The sequence below is a fragment of the Semicossyphus pulcher genome, unplaced genomic scaffold (genome assembly GCF_022749685.1).
Source record: "Semicossyphus pulcher isolate SPU_LCO1_2020_fin unplaced genomic scaffold, fSemPul1.0.p SCAF_13, whole genome shotgun sequence".
Taxonomy (NCBI): Eukaryota; Metazoa; Chordata; class Actinopteri; order Labriformes; family Labridae; genus Semicossyphus; species Semicossyphus pulcher.
This window is the reverse complement of record NW_027211637.1, coordinates 27,499,169-27,519,613: the sequence shown is the minus strand read 5'-3', so window position 1 is coordinate 27,519,613 and position 20,445 is coordinate 27,499,169. Positions and strand designations below refer to the sequence as shown.

Sequence of the window (20,445 nt, the reverse complement as noted above, 5' to 3'; positions counted from 1 at the left end):
ATATAAAGTCAGGGTTATGCAGAGTAGTTATTACTGGTCAAAATAAGCTTTGAGCTAAACGCTAACATGCTAACCATAGCCTTAGATAAAATGACAAAGGATCACTGAAGTTTTTACTAATAATTTTAAGGCATCCAAACCAAGAGTATGAACTGACAAACAGTATATAAGAACTACTCTTAGCCTCATAATCTATAGTGGAACAATGCAGGAGTGTCTTAAATCTGCATTCAGTCCGATGGCCAGCAGGAAGTGACTCCACAGGTAGCAAGAGCGGAGTTGATTTATAACTGCAGGTAACATTTTCTAATGAGTTTATGGTCTCAAAGCTAGTTTCAAAAGTCTTCAAAAGAGAATGATCATTTTACACATTTTGATCCGATTCAGAATAGAAAAGACAACACCTTGCTAATCAAGCTAGCGCTAATGTTAGCTGATAACGTTGCTTTTGCTAACCACAGGGTCCTTGTCAGTACCCGATCCGTCCCGGCTGCCCGATCCGTTCTGCGCATGCGCATACTTATTCCTGCCCGATTTGTACCTCACGTGTGAACGTTTGACGGCAACAAGTCTTTTTTTTTTAATAACTTTATTAACAACACAATATTAGACAAATACACTACGCTGCAATACAAATAACAGTACGTGACTTTTGCGCATGCGCAGAACGGATCGGGCAGCCGGGACGGATCAGGTACTGACCGTCCTCTCCAGCTCCGTCCTCGGGTCCAAATGGTCTCTTCTGACTCATGAAAACAAGATGGCCACGACCAAAATGCCGAACCTGAGGCTTTAAAACAATAGTTTTTCCCTTTTTTTAACTCTGTATTTATTGTACCTTGTTTTTTATTGTATGTTTTTTTTAACTAATGGACCTCCAGTCTGACAATAAAGATGAACTGAACTGAATAATCCACAAACCAATGGTTGGTGTCACTGTGGCTCAGTCCAATTTTATTATTATTTTTCTTTTTACAAAACATCAGTCCCGGCCCCAGGAAATGTCTGGTCAATGAGATCAGACTTCGACAAGCAACTAAAGTTCCCCACTGACATCCCCGCCATAACCACCACCACACTGAGGCCTGACATCGTCCTGTGGTCGGCAACCGAGACACGTGTCGTGATAGTCGAGCTGACAGTTCCAGGGGAAGAAGGCACCCGAGAAGCATGAGTACGCTGACCTTGAGGCTGAATTCCAAGAGAGAGGCTGGAAAGCAACATCCTCCCCAGTAGAAGTCGGCTGCCGTGGCTTTGTGAGCCTCTCAACCAAGCGCTTCATGGGAGACATTGGCTTCACATCATCAAACGTTGAGAGTCGTACAAGATCTCTCTGAAGAAGCAAGACACGAGAACTGGGGGAACCGAGAAGCCACGTAGCTAAATACTTGACCCTGACTGCTGCCCCACCATGCTAGGATGGTCTTGGAATAATGGGGCGAAACACGAGTGAAGGATGGCGCCCAGCTTAAGACCCTGCAGCAGGTATCCAGGCACCGCTGCTCTGCAGGCAACAACACAAACCTGCTATCGAACTACAGTCCAAGTTTGAACTACAGTCCAAGTTTGAACTACAGTCCAAGTTTGAAACCTTGATCGTTGGTACAAAAATGTATAATAATCAATGACACAGGACTTAAGCAGATGACCAAATTACTGTACAATACAAAATAACCAAAGCCTTAAAACAACATTACTTTACCTATCGTGCCAGGACACTAGCATGTCTTAAAATGCTCATATCAGCACTTTTCTGGGCTAACAGCACAGTGAGGCTCCAGATAATATATCAGCACATACTCCAGTTAATGTGCTGACCGTCTGCAGCAGACAACACTGGGATTTATAAGTCTTAAAAACACTTAATTCCACCTGATTTGATCCTTAAATCGATGCCTGGACGTTGTTAGAAGGATTAATCAAACACTTCCCAGCTGCCCAGGTCTAATCCCCCCCCCCCCCGCCCCAGTCACAACAGATGCACTGGGATAAGTGGCAGACTGGATCCTGGAGGTGAGACATGAGTGCATTCACACCCTGCTGGATCCTCTGAAGAGCTCAGTATCAACCCGACAACCTGGGTGTACGCCTGCACATGCACGGATTCATGCTCTTGGATCAAGGTTTTTCAAGAGAGTCAGGTGAGAGACAAATACTGAAGCAATATCAGGTTTTCTGCAGAGTTCTCAAATTGAAAAGTAAGACAAAGATTGCACTTTAATATCTGCTAGGGTTCTTAATAAAAAAGGAACTCACCCTCTGCTGAATGGTCGCATGTTTATGCTCCATCTCCCTCTTCTCCATGGCTGAATCAATCACCAGCTGATCCAGCTGAATGACCGGTCACACACACAGACAGAAATGATCAAAAAGTTCAGGTACATGCCATCACACTCTTCTAATTCTAACATATACAGTTGAGTAATGGCACTGTCAGAAAGTAGGAGGATTCAGAGAGGCTTTCCTCGTTCGAACACAGGCTAAGCCTCCAATGACACGTCGGTCAGAGTGTTTTGTAATGCAGCATTGATTCAGTTCTGCAGCAGCAGTCAGCCTGCTGTGACACACGAGTGACCCCACAATTACACGGGGGTAAAATGTCGGTCTGGCTTTTTTTTGTGTGCCGAGAGAAAGCTTCTAATTTTACGTAAAACACACCAAATCAAAAATTCAACGTGTCACAACATGTTGACAAACCAGCTGAAGCTGAAAAGCTACATTACGTAACTGCTCGTTGTCAATAGTTCAAATAAGGAACAAACCAATTCCAATCAAGACACAGTGTCTGGGTAATTAACCCCGCTCGAGGAGAGATGATGGACTCCGCTCACCTCAGCAGCCAGTTTCTTCATGTACGGGTCGATCTCATCCAGCAGGTTGTAGCCCTGCTGGAACAGGGAGTACTGGGCGTGCATGAAGGACAGCATCTGCATGGGACAGAGGGAGATGTCTTTAACATGTGTGCACTGCTATGACCATGCAAAGTCTCTGTGTATTAGGAATATATCATTAAGATGTTGTTAGAGGCAGCATTGCATGTGTTTGTGTGTCTGCGTTCACTTACAGCATCCAGGATCTCGAATTTCTTCTTGGCCTGGAGGACGTTGATCTACAGAAAAAGACAGACGTGTGATTCTAATCAGCTTTTAACGGTGTGGAAATGCTGGAAGAAGTTTATCAAAGTAAAAGAAGGAATAACGGGCCGCAGGTTAGCTCAGCGGTTAAAGGGCGCGCTACAAGTATAGAGGCAAAGTCCTTGATGCAGCGGCGCCAGGTTCGACTCCGACCCTCGGCCATTTACAATGTGTCAGCCCTACTCTCTCTCCCCTCTTTGCCGACTCTATCCTCTAAATAAAAAGGCAAATTTCACTGAAGTAAAATCATCAAAAAGTGATAAAGTTAAAAAAAACATAAGTAAGAAACTTAAAGGAGACAGGCCCCTTTCAGAAGCAGCCTATATGTAACATACTGTCTCATAATTTCTGATGCATTGACGTATTTATGTCTAAAACTTGCAGCAGGTTAGGGTGGAGCTTTACTAGTCCCCCCAGGATCAATACTGTTTTATCTCATGTTGATCTATAATAAATACGGCAGCATTAATCGAAATACTATCTAAACTGCAATATAACCAAGGGAAAAAGCTACATCCCATACGCTGCGATGTTTGTCATATAGGTAAAAATGTGTGACAAAACATCACAATGATGCTGTGCTGTCGTGCCGCAGAGAAGCCATACACAGCTCACACTGTTTTCCAGATGTAACAAAGACCGAAACATTTTTTTTTCTCAGTTAAAAAGAAAAAATAAACCTTGAAAATTATTTCTTAATAGCTGTAAAATTGATAGTAAATAGATTTTTCCACATCGTTAAGCCCTAAAAATAATGCATCAAAATGTCTTTGTTGATTGTATCTTGTGTTGTTGATAATTGCATCACATAGTGGCATAAAATGGAATAAAATGTACACTATTGGAAGCTGAAGTAGTAGCCTAGTATAAACATATACATTTAAACTCTAGTAAAGTAAAAGCATCTGAAAAAGGACCTGAGAATTTAGTCTGCTGTCTTGACACTCTTCTTTATTTGAAGCCCTCCAGGCCACAAAGAAAGCTCCCTCTAGTGGACAAATTTCTCTTCCTAACAATCAACCTTAATTTGAGTCACTCACTAACAAAGTTAAACCACATAATGTCCCATAACGTGGGAACAGAAAGGTTGCAAAAACTTAACACACTGCCTTAATAGACATGGGCCCTGTGGCATCTCCTCAGTTAACGCCTTTGTATTGTGCATCCTAACTGATGCAAAGCTAAATGACATTTTGTGCTACATTTAAGAGGTCACTCGTGCATGCAAGCGCTTCCCCCTGCAGCCGCAACCTTTTCTGCCTCGAGACACTTTCGATTAAGATGTCTGAGAGCGGTGAGAGAAGGCTGCGAGCAGACAAAACTGAAGAATGGAAGGAGGGCACGGCCGCGACAGCGATCACACTGAATCAGTCTCTTTGTTCCTGCGGGCGGGCGTGTGTAGGAGGGTACGACTTGTGGGCAAAATAAACCCATGCTGCATATGACGGAGAGGCGAATGTGTCACACAGGAAGAGGGATGGAGTCAGACAACGCTGCAGGCTAACAGGGCTACGTCACCATTTCCTGTTAGCCCTGAGTGTAAGGAGGAGAAGTGTCCGTCCAGTGGGATAAAGCATTTCTATTTTTTACTGCAGCTGGTCACCTGATTAACAATTCAACTGGCGTTTATATTTCATTCAATCACTTTCCTGTCATGTCAGCTTCTCTACAACCATCCACAGTAAATGTCCAGAAATCCAAGTAGAAACCAAACAAGACACTCGCCAGTTTGCGTCGTCTCAGCTGCCTGTCAAATGGTCATACAGCCTCAGAAAGCCCGTCTCCTCAGATCTTTCTGTTAACGGATTTGGGATGTTTCTGTCAACCAAATCTGGACTTCATACTCACTTCATACCACAGTTTTTCCTCAGTCCATGTGAGAGAGAAGAACCTGGGTCTGAACTACCCTCTTCAGCTTTATTCGTTCATTCTTTCCTACTTGATTTGTCAATTTTCATGTGATAAAACGAGAGCAAAAGCCTGAATGATTTCCAGGAATGAATCTAACGTTGGCTTTTCGCTTTGTCTTCCAGTGTGTCCCTTCAAAAAAGGTAAAGGTCAGACAAAATATCGCAAAAACTTAAAGTAAAACCTGTTCCTGAACAGGTTTTCTCAAAGTAAAGAGGCATATTTTTGTGTGTACAGTTTGAATCAGAACTTCCTGGGATCCAGATCCTTCAAAATATAAACAAAGAGACGTTTAACTTGCAGTGCAGAAACAAGCTTGTCTAATGTTGCACTGCTGTTATCTACCGATCCAATATAAAAGTCTGGCACTTTGTTGACTTGACAGAAGATGGAAAAGTTGAAGTTAGAAACCCTCTCAAAAGTGTATGTATAATGGGCAAGATTGCTTTTTGTTAATGGAGCTTTAATCATAGAGACTTCTGGCCGACTGCGCAGCTAATGGCCTGCAGTTATTATATACACAACCATCAAACATCAAAAAAACATCATGCAATAAGCGATAATGCAACTCTTGCTGTCTGACCTGCAGAACGTAGTCCAGAGCGAGGTGTCTGAAGCACTTGCGAGTGATGCTGAGCGTGCCGGCGGCCTCTTCCACCTCGTGAGGCTTGTTCCTCGGCGCCTGAGCGTTCTTCACCTGCGCTATCTCCATGTCCTCGCGCACCCTGTCGAAGTGCTTCTTCGTCTCCTTGAACTTCCGAACGTCCCTGACAGACACGGAACAAGCAAAGTCAGGAAAGCAACTTCACACTGCATAACAACTAAAGCTCAGTTAGGGGGCAGCAGAACGAAAGGAGTCATCACAAAGTCAGCGTAAGGTTACAGGTGTGTTTCTTCAGCTGTTCATGATACGTCTGTGACAAAATATCTGAGAGGTAAAAAGGATGGTTAATATTTAAAACACCAAAAAGGTTTCAAAGGGGGTGACAAGGGTAAATGTGCTCTTTAAAAGGTTGTGCACTTTGGCTTTTTGTCCAACTGTGATGAATATTTCACACACGTAAAGTTCTGCAGACACCTGACTGACGCTCCAGGAATAAGAGGTTTACTCACTCTTTCACAAAGTTGTGCAACTGCTGCTTCACAGAGCGCTGAGCCTGATCGAACAGGATCTGAAAGAGAGGAAAAGAAGAGATGAAAATGTTAGAGATACATGATGACTTACCGCTGGAGATAAAAGGCATATCAGATTAGTTGTCCTGTAGATTCCTACATCCATTAAAGTTAGAGTTGAAACATTTAGATAGTTTTGATACCAGTACATTTTCAGGCCAAATATTTTAGTTTCAGCTTCTCAAATATGAGGATATGATGCTGCTTGTTTCTCTTATGCGCTATAAAAACTGAATCTCTTCAAAACTTCAAAAAGTCCTTTCATCCATCGATCATCTATACCACTTATCCTGTTCAGGGTCGCATTGGGGCTGGAGCCTAAACCAGCTGTCATTGGGCGAGAGGCGGGGTTACACCCTGGACTGACGCCTGTCAATCACAGGGCTGACACACAGAGACAGACAAACTTTCACACTCACATTCATACTGGGAAATGTACAGTCATCACTCAACCTAACGAGCATGTCTTTGGACTGTGGAAGCCGGAGTACCTGGAGGCGACAGTCCTATAACTACTGCAAAAAAAGGTGTGGTGGGGGCGCTGGTTTAGTTCATTGGTAGAGCAGGCGCTCCATATACAGAGGCTTCAATCCGCACTGATCGTGGGTTTGACTCCCGGTCTGTGATCGATTGGTGCATGTCATCCCCCTCTCTCTCCTCCCTACACTTCCTGTCTCTCTTTAGCTATCCTATCTAACTAAGGCAAGAAGCCAAACCCTCTTAACACCCTTTAGATTTGATCATTTGGAGAGGGAGCCACGCCTACATTGGGAACTTAAAACTGATGTATCAACCATATTTATCAGTTATATTAGCTGCCATTTTTTTCTGCACAATTAGTACTTTTGATGCTAAGTGCAACAGCTGTAGTGAGACAAGAAAAAATATGTAGTTTCTTAACTATTGTTTGATTATTTTCTCATGGATCTGAAACCATACAGCACAAAAAAACAGAAAAATAACATGCTGTCTGCACAACCTCATTACTTAACGAGTAAACTGCGGGAAGACTTTTGGAGGGAAAACAACAAAGAGCTACTATTTTTCCGACCAACAGAGGGCGACAAAGCACAGCTTTTCCTCACACGACGCATGCAAATGATGCAAATCAGTGTTAAAGTCTGCAGAAAAGAATAGTGGAGGAATGTCACTCCGACTCAAACACACCCGCTCTAACACAATAACACTCTGCCTTTGGTTAGGTGTTTTACATTCAAGATCCCTCCTCCTCTCTTTCACCCTCTGAGCACATCGTCTGTGATCGCTGCCGCTGCTGTTTCTGCTGTTAAATAGGTCACTCGGGCAGAGAGGGAGGGAGGAAGTGAGGGAGGAGAGCAGAGGAGAGGAGGCTTTTGGTACAATGTGACACTGCAGAGGCAGTGCAGGGTGCAAAACCCACTCCAAAGCCCATGTGCTATCACCACAACTGAGCAGCTAGATCTGTTAAAGGGTTTGCATCCTCATCCTGCCTGAATAATTGGATATACAACTGCGTGTGGGGATTAGAAGATTCTGCAAGGCTGTAAAAAACTGGGCTTACGGGTGTTTTAACTCAGGGATTACAGGCGCTGAATGATGAGTAAGACACTTCTCTACAGCAACTGTAGGCGTCGAACAGAAAACAGCTTACCCACGTAAAAAATAAGTATAGATGACTTTGAGTTGACCAGATGTAAAAATAACAATGTGGCACAGATGGAAGTGGTCAGTTTCTTGTACTTGTTCCGTTCACGCAGAGGGAGACGTGTTTGTTTTGATGATGGGTTACGGCTTCATTTTAACTGCTCTATAAAGAAACTGGATGCAAATAAGTGTGAGAGTGGAGCAACAAAGCAGCACTCCCATCCTGTTTGCTCAACTCGTCAGTTCGTCAGTCGATTTAGATTTAGCATTTAAAGAGCAGCTCCAGTCATGTTTTAAGACATAAATAAAATGCTCTGCTTGAAATAATAAATTGTGTCTGATATCACCTTCCAAGGCATCTCCTCTTTCTCCCTCATTAAAAATTCCCATATCTGCATAGTCCCCGCCCACTATGTACGATGTTTCTCCTTCGTAAAATTACAGCTGAAAACCAAACACGTCTCTGCCATCGTTTAGCGGCAACTTGTTGAAACTTAGCTAGCTTGAAATGTAGTTATTAGTAGTAGTAACGTTAACGTTGGCAGTCAGTAGTGAGTTTGCAAAAATGACGATGACGGTTACAGCTGGCTTGCGCATCGCCAAAGTGGTTGCCATAGGTTACACATAATGATATGCATAGCGTCGCCCTGTCCATTAACGGGATTGGCTCCTTAGGTTTGTGACGTCTCAAACCTGCCAATCTGAAAACGTGTTGTTCAGCCTGTCCTTGGTACACTGCAGTTTAAAAGCAGACAGGCCCAGCCATGGAGATGACTGCTGATGTTGTCCCTGATATGTCTTGTAGCACATGAAGAACACCACATGGAGATGTTTACAAGGTTAAACACCTGATTTTCACTTGAGGAGGTCTTTAAATACCAAGCTCTGACTATTTGTTCCGTTTTTTCAGCCTGCATTTTTAACCTGTAAGACAAACAAATCAGTCTTTTAAAAGCACCACATGCGGACGGACATTGAGACATTTCCACCTGACAACTTTCTGAAGGTTTCAAACTGCATCACCAGCATTTAAAACCGTATCATTCAATCAGATAAAGGATTTTAGTCACTTGAAGTCTAAAAGGGGAGAAACAAGCTGAGCTAAAGTTAGCGGCAGCTAAGCTCGCAGCCCCAGAGCCGAGATTTTTAACATTGAAAAGCTTTATTTAGTGTTTCGCTGATTTTGATGACCAGTTCAGTTGGTTGTGGAGAAGAGTAGATTTCTGCGAATGATCAAGTTCTGGGTAAAAACCTCTTGAACAACAAACCCTGAAGGAATCTTAAACTACAAACAAGCTAGCGCAGCTCAGCTCACAGCACCTGTTGACATGTTGGACCCACTAAAAAGCATCAGAGACACTTATTTTTTAACATCTTTATTCTGTGTTTTTTCTGTTTCAATCATGGAGTCTGTTTTGGAGAGGAAAGACCTCTGAGGATAATTCAGCTCCCGTGGTAATGAAGGATGAAAACTAAAGGTCTCGGTAGTAAAGTTTACAGCTTACAATGGTGTTGCTCCTGCATTGCTAAGAAAAACCAAGTGCAGATATTTTACTGACAAAACGCAAATTGACTGTGGGTCTTCTCGGCTATTTATTAATTGACTTTTAGAGGGCAGCCTCGTTGACTTTATGTGATTAATTTATACCGCAAGTTCTTATCCAACTCCCCAGTAACACACTTTTAAGTGAGCCAACTTTTCTAATCAAGTAAATAAAGTCTGTTTGATGGCAAAGCTTCATGTTCAAAGTCCCCTCTGTTTTCACTGCAGATCACCAGGGTTTGATTGGGCACGTGGGGTCAATCTGTTTTTCATGCTGCAGTTTTAACAAGCTCTTAGAAAAGCACAAGTGAGAAGTTGAGGGCTTTTTTTTAAAGGGAAATTTTCGAGCGCTCCCACAAACATGCAAGAACTCAAAAGAGGATCAGCAGCAGTAAACACCAGGGTGTAAGATTAGGTTTGGGCACAGCAGGTTTGGACAGTGACTCAGTGTAAACCACGATCTTCAAGAGTGGACAACAAGTAAACCTCCGGGTTTGTGTGTGTGAGTGTGAGTGGCTGCAGGAAAACTACTGTGAGGCTTCCTGGCTCTGGGGGAAGTTCAGCCTGGAGCATTCCTGAACTGCTTTGTGGCCACTTGACACCCCCCTTTTATCGCACAATATGCAGCAGGTTGTCTCTGTAGACTGACTGAAACCATAAATTACATGAAGGATAACAATATACCTAAAAGCATATTGTTTTGGTTGCGTTAACTGTGAAACATCTGGTTGCATTACCATTAAATTAGCACATTTGGCTATATCTACAGTGTCATCATCAACAGGCCAAAATCAGGAAATAATCTATAAATGAATTCTTAAATGTAAACCCTAAACATTACAGGTTTTATAATCTATGAAAGCTCAGCTATCCATATTATTTATAAGAAAGAAAGAGCATTCAACGTGTTTGTCAGTATGAAAGGACACAAATTATGTTAAGGTGTTTAGCTGAAGTACCAAGTAGCTTTAATGCTAATGCTAGGTTAGCTAGTTTGTACATTTAAGCTTTAGCTAACCCTAACTGAATTGTTAGTTTAGGAGTAGAAGGAGGAGGAGAGATAAATACATTAATCAAACCTCCATCTTTTTGAAATGTAAACCAAGTTCTCCTCCAATGAGACTAATACACAGCCCCTCTACTTATTTGCTAGCTACTACAACCCACAAGCTAACTGTCAGGTGTGGATGTATGCTGTAGGTTAGCTAGTCACCCCAATAACATTTGGCCTTTTATTGCAATGTTAAACAAGAACTAGAATTTGAACATGTCTTTCATGTTAGCATACATGTTAGCAAGATGCTAAACATGGTTTATGCTTAGAATGTAAGCTTTTAAATGCTGTTTATGCTATACATTAGCATTTTTATGTGCTAACTGTTAGTATGTTGTCATGCTAACGTGCTTACTGTATCTGATCTGAGCTCATTTCAGAATCAGTTTCTGTTACTATAGTTTTTCAGTGTTAAAATGATATATAATCCCTTTCTGTTTGGATTTAAAATCTTCCCTGCAATTACTGACTATCATAACATTTTCTTATTATATCTGACGGACAGTTCAACATACACAATGGGGTTGGAATTCCGTTGAACAAAGAAAATACTGTGAAAACTTTCTGCGAGTAAGCCAGTGAGTCAGGGATATCTGGCACATCCTCCGTAACCTGATATCAGAGCTGAGGAATGAGACGGCTATAAGCACCGTCACAAAGGACTACTGTACTGACGATCCGATCGCTAATTTCCCTCGCATTCGGCCCGCATGTTGGGACATACACTGATCCCATGAAGTCAGTCGAGCTATTATCTTTAGCCAAAGACAAACACCTCGTAAGCACCTCTGTCAAATCAGACTCAAACATCAAAGTGTGGGAATAAAAAGCTGTTGTTTTACGACTTCATCCAGGAAGACTGAAAGACATTTTTTATCATGCCTGTAATGTTCAGGTTTTAGTTTTGACCTACATCTTTTAGCATTGAGGTCAGACTTACAGTTGGTGTACTGTCCTGCATTAAATTCATAGGTGTGCCTAATATTGTCATACATTGAAAGGACTAAAAATCTTACGTAGTCCTGTACAACAACACCTTTGATATAACTTTGATAATTAACATATAATTTAATTCACACCTTTACGCCAATGTCCACAAAAACTGAACACTGTAAACTTTGTAAAGGTAGAATTTATAGCATTTCTGTTGTATCTAATTGATAGCACACATCACCTAAAGAGTGACCAACATAATGTATATGTAAGGGAAGAGGCCAAGAGTGACGCAAGAATAACTTTATAGATTATATTTCAATAGTCTATTATACAGTGAATCCATCATTCAATAAATGGATCTGAGATCAAACTTCCTATTTTTTTCCTTATTGCTAAAATAAGGATTTGGCTGCTTTGCGTTTCTTGCTTGCATGGCTACACGTTCTGAACAGTGGATGTTGTTGGTGTTTCCTGGACTACTGCTTTCATCCATCCATCCATCCATTATCTATACCGCTTATCTTGTCCAGGGTTGCAGAGGGCTGGAGCCAATCCCAGCTGTCATTGGGCAATTATAGAGTCACCAATTAACTTGCGAGCATGTCTTTGGACGGTGGAAAGAAGGCGTGGTACCCGGAGGAGAACAGGAACCTTCTAGCTGTGAGGCTGTGCTGTAGTAGAACCAGACTAATGCATGACCAGCTTACGAGACGTACATTAAGGACATTAAGAACAACAAGTGTTGGGCAGAAAAAAACGGTAAAGTTAAGTTTTCCTGTCAGTCGACGGTGCTCCCTTATAAGATCCATTTTCACTTTTTAAACAAAGGATTCTGCTCCCGTCTGCACGGATTGAGAATGACTGCAGTTGCAGACAGAAACGCCTTCCTGCTGCGTCTTGCTTTGTTTTGCAGTTTCCAAATATAACTGAGAGACACCGACGTTAGCATACCACATGGGAGTACGCTCATTCAGTATGTACAGCCCCACTGCATAAACACATTCTACTTTCTGTACAAACCCTGACTGTTTTTCATGTATTATCTTTCTTTTTATTGGGTTCGTGTCTCGTATTGGTTAGTTTTCTTCATTAATTCATTTATTTTTGGTGTATTTTCCTAAATTATGATTTGTTTTCTTTCTTTCTTTCTTTCTTTCTTTCTTTTTATTTGTTGTTTCTTCTTAGTTGATGGGAGGTCTGTTCTTAAACCCCTCTGACACATCTCTTATGTTTACATTATCCGGATTTCTTGCAGTCTTATGTGTGTGCAAATAAATAAAAATCAAAAGAAATTAAACCAGGGGACTCAAGCTGCATGCATGTAGCTAAATAAATATGTAATTATGACCTAAATTCTTCCATGCATACATGTTTTCCCTCCACAAACTGTAAATCCCATCATCTATGTATAATCCTTTACATGAATGCTGTTTCCAACACTTTAAGACTTGGCAGCTCAGATGTTCGTCTCTCTTTCAGTCCCCCCCTCATTTCTAATGGATGATCAGAGAATCAAACACGAGTCAATTATTTATCGAGTATTCATATGGCGTTTCATGCCTGAGTTCAACAGAGAGTGTTAAAAACGTTGGCCTGATTCTGTAAAGCTAATCTGAAAGAGAAAAATCTATTGTGAAATCTCTGGAAAGAGGAAAAGGAGTTGAAGCTAAACTTGGCTGGAGTTCGACGTTCATGCAAACAGAGCTCGCTTGTTCTGTTGTGTGCTGGTACTGGACTGGCAGGAGAGCCAAGCTATCAGGAAGTGGAGGGAAGCGAGGGCCAAGACTCTTTTATACTTTCCTTGGATCTGCGTGTTCGCTTGTCTGAGTCTGTGTGTCGCTCAAAAACATGCTGTCTGTGTTGATATTATGTAGAGCCAAATCAATATTAGATTTTTGAGGCCGATACTGAATTGTGAAAGGGAAAAGTTCACGGTTACAAATATGGCAGCTAATGTAGTGAATTATATTTTTTACTTTATGTAGCGCCCGACTGATGGGATTTCTTTTAGACCGATATTTCTTGAGACAGATACCTATTCTTAAGGTGACATATAGATAACCGATATGGTGCCTGATTTAGTGAATTTTAAAAACAAGAAAAAAACATTATTATAACATTATTATACATCCAATCATTCAACCAAACTAGTGCAGACCACCATCTGCTTATCGGTGCCGAGGGTAAACAATGAAGTTGGAGAGCGTTTTGCAGAGAAACTACACAATGACATCATTTATAAATCCCACGAAGCATCATTTTCTGCATCCAGTGTTCATTCATGGTGCATACTAGAATATGCACCAATACCCACACATCTTTGATACGTCTATATCGGTCAACCAATATATCGGTCTGGCTCAAATTTTGTGCACTTAAAATAAAAATGCACGATATATGCTGGAATATTAGCTACACATAATCTCACTTATATCTGTACCATAAAAATTCGGTGTATAAGATGTACTTTTAATACTTTTTTTTCATCTAAAAAGTGTGTCCTAAAAAATGGTGCAACCCCCCTTAATCTCCTATTTGAAAGGTTAAACTAATTCAAATCCTGTATATGAACTACACTTTGCGTAACATTAGGTAACACTCCAGGAAAGGGTTGAGGGCCTGAGTGGGAGGATTGGTGTTGTTGTTGTTGTTGTTTTGTCTTTGTTTGTTTATTATCTTTCTGTCTATGTTCTGTGTTCACTTTATAATGTGAGGACTATTTCTTTTTTTAAACAAATGATGAGTAGCCCTCCTCACTGTTGTTCACACTGTGATAAAAAGGAAGAGAAAATGTTTTTCTGGCTGCCATGTATCATGATGCTTCTCTTCACAATAAATTTTTTTTGAAACAACAAAAACAAAACAAAACGGTGCAACCAATATACCAGTATAAAATGCAGAGAAAGGTATTTTATTGTGTTACGGACATGCAACTTCATGATCGCCAGTGCAGCCGCCACCCTCACGACAATCGGCTGAGCTCAACTACCGCACCGGTAGCTAGCAGGATTGCAAACTCAACATGGCGAAAACAGATGGTAGGCCATCATTTGTGTGTTTTACATGTGTTTTATATGAAAATAAATTGAAACAGTGTTGAAATAACTTGGGGACCTTGGATACTCCCTGAAACAGACTGTGTCTTTATTCCGGATTTTACGGTACCTCTATCAGCTTACATGGTGTACTATACGAACCTATAAAATCACTTCCTTGCAATTTTTTATGCACATCTTTTATACACCATAGTATGGAAAAGATGCTTAGCTAAATAGACTAGGAGCCTTAAGATTATTTGTCCTGCATAATGTAACAAGGATGAAGTAAGGGATGAGACTTTTGTTTTTACAGCTTTAGAAGAACACAACATGATTGAAATTATCAGTTATCTTATCGGTGTCAGCCACTAGAAGCAGGTAAATATCGGTTCCCAGTATCGGCGGATATAAATCCATATCATGCCTCCTGATTTTAAAGGCATCCAAGCACAGCTGCTACAAGGTTATTTGGCACTCAGCGGTCCCATTTGTACGCTGCCATTTAATATTCTTGAGTGTCTGCTGTGTGGGGTGAGCACAGTAGCAGCTGTACGGCGAAGCATGCACACAGAGGGACATCCGTCACAAGTAGCAGATATAACCATCATCATTTCTTATTCATCGGAGCACTGCTGGGGTCCCTGAGCTGAAGGAGCGCTGCACACTTAAACGCACACGATGTCTCTCCTGATTAAAATATCAACATGTTAAAGATGTCACCAGAAAATGTCAATGCTGCAGCTAAGAGGCTTTAATATCAGTCGATGAAGAGGCTCTCTTCATTGGTTAAGGTCACATCATTACAAATAATATCTCATCTCGGGGGATTCCCTCTTATCGCTTCGGTCTCACACTAGTCACACACACAAAGTCACAAAGAAAACCTTTGAGAGCCAATCATTCTCATGTCCAGTCACAGTCTTGGCTCTAATGGACCGGAGGGGAGAAGGAGGGGGGAACGGGGAGGCTGAAAACCCAGCTGAGCTTTCAGGGGAAGGGCCCAGCTGGTCCCAGGCCAGACCTCGCTCTCTCAAGGTCTAACGTGTGACATATTGAACCTGACAAAGAGAGAATCTGTCAGTCTGACAGAAACACTGACAGACTAATGGAGCTCTGCGAGACTGGGACGCTTTGGAAGCAGAGAGAAGCATGTAATCCAAAAGCTGCCAAAGCTCTGATATGAAAACAAAGAGGCTGCAGAACAAAAGAAAGCCTTAGCGTACAATGAACGCCAGGAAAACAAACAATGCTCAGAAAAATAAGCTTTCTGCGGAGTCAAGAGTTTTCTGAGGGTATAATGTTCATATGCACAGGAAGACAGAGCCACAAGTTTCAGTAGATCGTTTCCATCAAACCCTTTATGAGGACTTTTTTTTTATGAATTATACACATGAAACTATCGGCACGAATGTACACTCTATTGTCAGTTTATTAGGTACACTTAGCTACAACAAATGCAGCTGATACAACAGTTCTGTAATAAATCTAACCGTCATGAAGACTGTGATGTACGGTTTGATTTGAAACTGTTTAAGAAAGGCGTTGACTTATCATTAAGCTAACGCTGATTTCGGAGTCAGTAGTTTTTGGTGCTTTTGAGTTGAATGTTGCCGGAGGGGTTTTTGATATCTAATCCTCATTGGAGTTTCTTCAAGATGCTTGAGTTTAATAAAGACAAAATGTATTAATCCTCATGTATCTGTAAATTTGACATTTTTAAAACTTTGCTACTTGTTTTTTGGCCAAAATTGGCACATAAAGTTGATGAGGATTTTTTGGGGCATTGAGCTATATTTATAGGACAGCTGAAGAGAGACGATGAGGAGAGGACGACCTGCAGCACAGGGCCGAGGGCAGGAGTCAAATCAGTGGCCGCTGCATCGAGGACTGTAGCCACTGAGTTAAACCAACGTCTCACATTTTGCAAATGTTAACACGTGTAACAGATTCATTTGGAGTTGTGTGTGGCCAACGGAGAGTCCAATATTTACTCTCCTTTTAGCTCTGTTTTTGGTCTCCACCAACACCTGAAGTTAATATATACGCTCCACTATATTCTCAAGCAAGTTGAATACACTGTCTATCTCCTGTTTGGTGCCGGACAGGAAGTGTAGCAGTGTGCTGTTTTGGGTGTTTTACCACAAGCAATGTTTTTTTCTTTTTTATGTGGTCATGTGATTCATAGCCAACATAGAAATACAGATAATAGCTGATTTAAGGACTAAATGATTAGAGAATTTTGCCACATTTTCACAAAAATAGGTTAATGACCTTTCTGTTTCTGTCAAATTAATCGCATCAATTAGGTAAGAGACAAACAACAAGCTGAACGTTAAAGGTTAAATGTTGCTGAACTGAATTCCTGTTAAATATCCAAATTGTCCTGCTGTCCGTCATGTCTTCAGTCGGTCTCTTTGCACCGATGCAAAGCTGTGATTTACTCACTGTTGCTTCAGCTCACTCCGTACATCCACCAATGACTGTCTCCATCCCCCACACACGCATATCAGAAAAGAGGACACTATTGTATACATACTGTACACATGCATGGCCATATGTTAACACTCTGTGACATGTCAAGGTTACTACTGTCCTACAGCTAAAGCTAATCCACGGCTGGCTGAGCGACCCCGACCATTAACCCTCCATTCGTAACGCTGACCTCCCTCCCTCTCCTCCAATGGACTCTGAGCGAGGGGGTCGGAGGGAGCGGCTGATTTGCGACGACACGTCTTTGTTGCGGGCTTCAGAGAGGAATGCGATCGACACACATGCTCTGCACATTACAGCATCATTAAGCACGCAACGGGTTCAAGCTAATGGGCTTCAAAGGGCCTTAAAGGGGCAGGATGTTGAGGGGGCAGAGAGGGGAAACGACACGGCAGTAAAGCAGAAGCTCTGAGGACTTGGATCAATAAAAGTACAGTAAGAGAGCTCGGAGAGAGGAACATTTCCTTTATGTTATTGTTGGTCAAGGTTTTAACTCAGGAGTGAAATTAGATTGCTAAAATACCTGGAGATACGTGCTTTAGAAAACAGAGAATTCCACATTAACTAATTATAGAAAGGGTTTATAGCTCACAGCGGTGAATTCAAAGCGCTATGATAGGAAGGAAGAAGACTTTTATTATGTTGTCCTGCAGGCTGGCTCACATATGTCATGTTAAAGTATTAATTAATTACATTCTTATGCATGTTGGATGCTTGCTCTATTTCTTAAAGTTTAAAAACTGACATATTTTAATGTCAAGCGCTTATCTTGTCGGCACACTTGAAAAGTATTTTTGCTTGAAATGCCCATCCCTACTATGAAACTGATGTTCTTTATTAATATAGAGTATATGGTGCCTATTTAAACACAGGTTACAAATTGCTTCATATCAAACATCAGGACACAAACACGAAGTGCAAAACACCTACGAGAACTTCCTCACTGGGAACTATTCGACTTGCAAACACGCTGACAGAAGGAGAAAGAGAGACCGATTTACTTTTTCACAACTCTGCTGGTTTTATTTTCATTTCACAGTGTGTTCTGAAAAAACTCCTTTAAAACAGGGGGTATAATAAACGGTGCATCTTCCCTTTATAATCCACAAACACAGATTTCTCTTAAGGTGAGAAGTCACACTGTGCATAGTTGTTGTAGACTTGTGATACAGTAGTTTTACCTTTCAAAGTTTACACTTGACCTCATTTTCGATAATTTTTTCGCCAGTTGCCGACTACTATAAGTTGATGAAGTGCTTGGAAAAAACGAATGGAAAGGCTGTTTTAATGTGCCCTTGCTCTTGCCCTTTTGTGCTCTCGTCTGTTTACGCCTGATGGTTTTTGTTTTCTATATTTTGTAATAGATATTTGTATTAATTAACATACTGTATATATTAATAAGAGATAAGAGAAATACATTTCTTTGTGTTTAATTTAAAAAAAAAGAAGCAGATTGATCTGATCTGGAAAGAATCTCCTTAAGAGAAATCAAACATCTAGTGACGTCAGAGGGAGGTACAAGACACCCTTCATTCTCTCTCTCTTCATGTTTCATCTTTCAGTTAATCTGACGGCTTCAGTTCAGACTTTAAGTTTAATGCTTCTATATCCGTCCGAGCAAAATTGCCGCTTTGAGTTTTACATTAAAGTGACCAGGGTGCATATTTACACACGAGACGGGCATGTTCAATGTAAATGGAGTTCTGGTACTTAAGAATACTTTCGTCTCCACTTCCTCCCAGCTGCTAACCAGACACAAGACTGTATTTATTTTGTTTAAAGTTTTATACTTTGGGAGTCACTCGCTTTGAGCCCCTTTCACATGTGACTGGTGTTACCTTGGGACTTCTCATAACTTGTAATAACAGGCAGTGAATAACTCCTTATCTTCTGCTGTGTTTGCTTTTGTTTCCACCTCAAATGACCTCGCATATCTCGACAAACACAAAGGTCATGTGATAATATAAGTCCCACGCATCTCTTGATTTGAGGTCCTGTGTTGTTTTTTTGTGTGTTCTCTCCGAGCCTTTTTCTGCCTCTTTCCAAAGTCATGAATCGCAGAGGCTTACTCGCAATTATAAGTAAAAGTTTAGGCAGTATTTTGTTTAAGGACGGGAGATTAGCTGAGGAACAATAAAGAAGAAAGCAAGCTGCTCTTTTCTATATTGTGAGCTTAAAAGAAGGCAGTGCAGTGTGTCTTGCTCTGTCTAATCAAGGCTTAGAAAGACAGTTTCAATTTGAGTCCTTATTTCCATCTTTGTCCTCTGAGGGACCTCCTGAGACGTGATGTCTCTCTGACTGACAGGTACAGCGATGACACGACGGACGGACAGCTTAAATGATGTGTGAAAGAAGAACACGTCCACGGGGCAATCATTTCAAACGCAGCTCAGCTTGACCCTCAGTGTTGTTCTGAAGGGAGTAAAGGACCCTCGTGGGGCCTTTAAATGCCATTTAACGTTTCGTATCACGATGGGATGATATCCCAGCGCTCTTCTGTGTGTGCAGCACAAGCGGACAGAGCGGAGAGCAGACACACTCACCATGTGGTAGTTGATGATTTCCTGAAGGCTTTCGCCGCACTTTTCCAGGCATTCCTGCAAAAAGGAAAAAGCATATTATAGCTTCCATATTTTCCTGGAGAATTCGTAAAGAATTGTTCCCAAACTTGCTGCCATGTTTGCATTAGAGAGGGGGAAAGCAAATAAAAGCTGTCACAAACTGAAACCACAATTTATTTGAATCCTAAATGGAAGAAAATGAAAATATCCACAATGCTCAAATTAAATCAAAGCCGGTTAATGTCACTGTTGTGCTCCAGTGGATTTTTCCCCCTGACCTTTGTGCGGGAAAAGGAACTTTAATTACCGGGCTTATCCTGTTCTTTCTTTTCTTTACAATGGAAACTACAGAAATGAACAGGACTTTAATAAGAAACTCACAATTAGTCATACAATTGAAGCCAAGAAGGCTTTTAATAGTACTTAAAGTCAGCAGCAGTGAAAACAGTCAGAGACGCCGGTTCTGCGAGCAGAGCCAGAAGTAAGTTTCCAGACATGACCTGATCCTCATTTACTGATCTGTTAGTAACACACATACCCACCGATCCCCGGAGACGCTTACTGTAACTCCACTAAATGACCTAAAAATACGACAATGACTGAGACCACAATAACAGCTGTGGAGGAGGAAATGACTGGGGCCTCACCGAGATCATCTCGTCCTTCTTGCACTGCTGAGACAGATCCCGGATGCCGTTGACGAAGAGCTTGTTGGCACTGACGTACGTCTTCCCCGCTTCAATCATCCCGCTGCATAGCTTCACCAGCTGTGGAGGAGAGAGAGAGACACATTCAGTGGGCGATAAATGAAGGTATCACTTACATCACACACGTAATACTGTTAGAAGGGACGTAGTAGTTCTATTAAGGTCCTCTGTCATCTGTAGAGACTTTAAATGAAGGATCGCTGCATTTGGGAATTTGAGGCCATGGCTTCAGTGTGTCTGTCTGTTTAGATTATATTGTCTCGTCATATAATGATAAT

General features: G+C 41.4%; 1 protein-coding gene across 1 annotated transcript in view; it reads right to left on the bottom strand.

Moving 5' to 3' along the window:
• The window catches only part of acap3a (ArfGAP with coiled-coil, ankyrin repeat and PH domains 3a), an 83,179-nt gene that overhangs the window by 19,561 nt on the left and 43,173 nt on the right, over nucleotides 1-20,445 (bottom strand). Inside the window, exons 3-9 of the mRNA XM_069659870.1 lie at nucleotides 20,108-20,227; nucleotides 19,443-19,496; nucleotides 6,156-6,214; nucleotides 5,626-5,809; nucleotides 3,065-3,109; nucleotides 2,832-2,927; nucleotides 2,257-2,331 (exon numbers count right to left, since the gene is read on the bottom strand). Of these exons, the coding sequence (XP_069515971.1) occupies nucleotides 2,257-2,331; nucleotides 2,832-2,927; nucleotides 3,065-3,109; nucleotides 5,626-5,809; nucleotides 6,156-6,214; nucleotides 19,443-19,496; nucleotides 20,108-20,227 (633 nt within the window). The remainder of the gene's footprint in view (nucleotides 1-2,256; nucleotides 2,332-2,831; nucleotides 2,928-3,064; nucleotides 3,110-5,625; nucleotides 5,810-6,155; nucleotides 6,215-19,442; nucleotides 19,497-20,107; nucleotides 20,228-20,445) is intronic.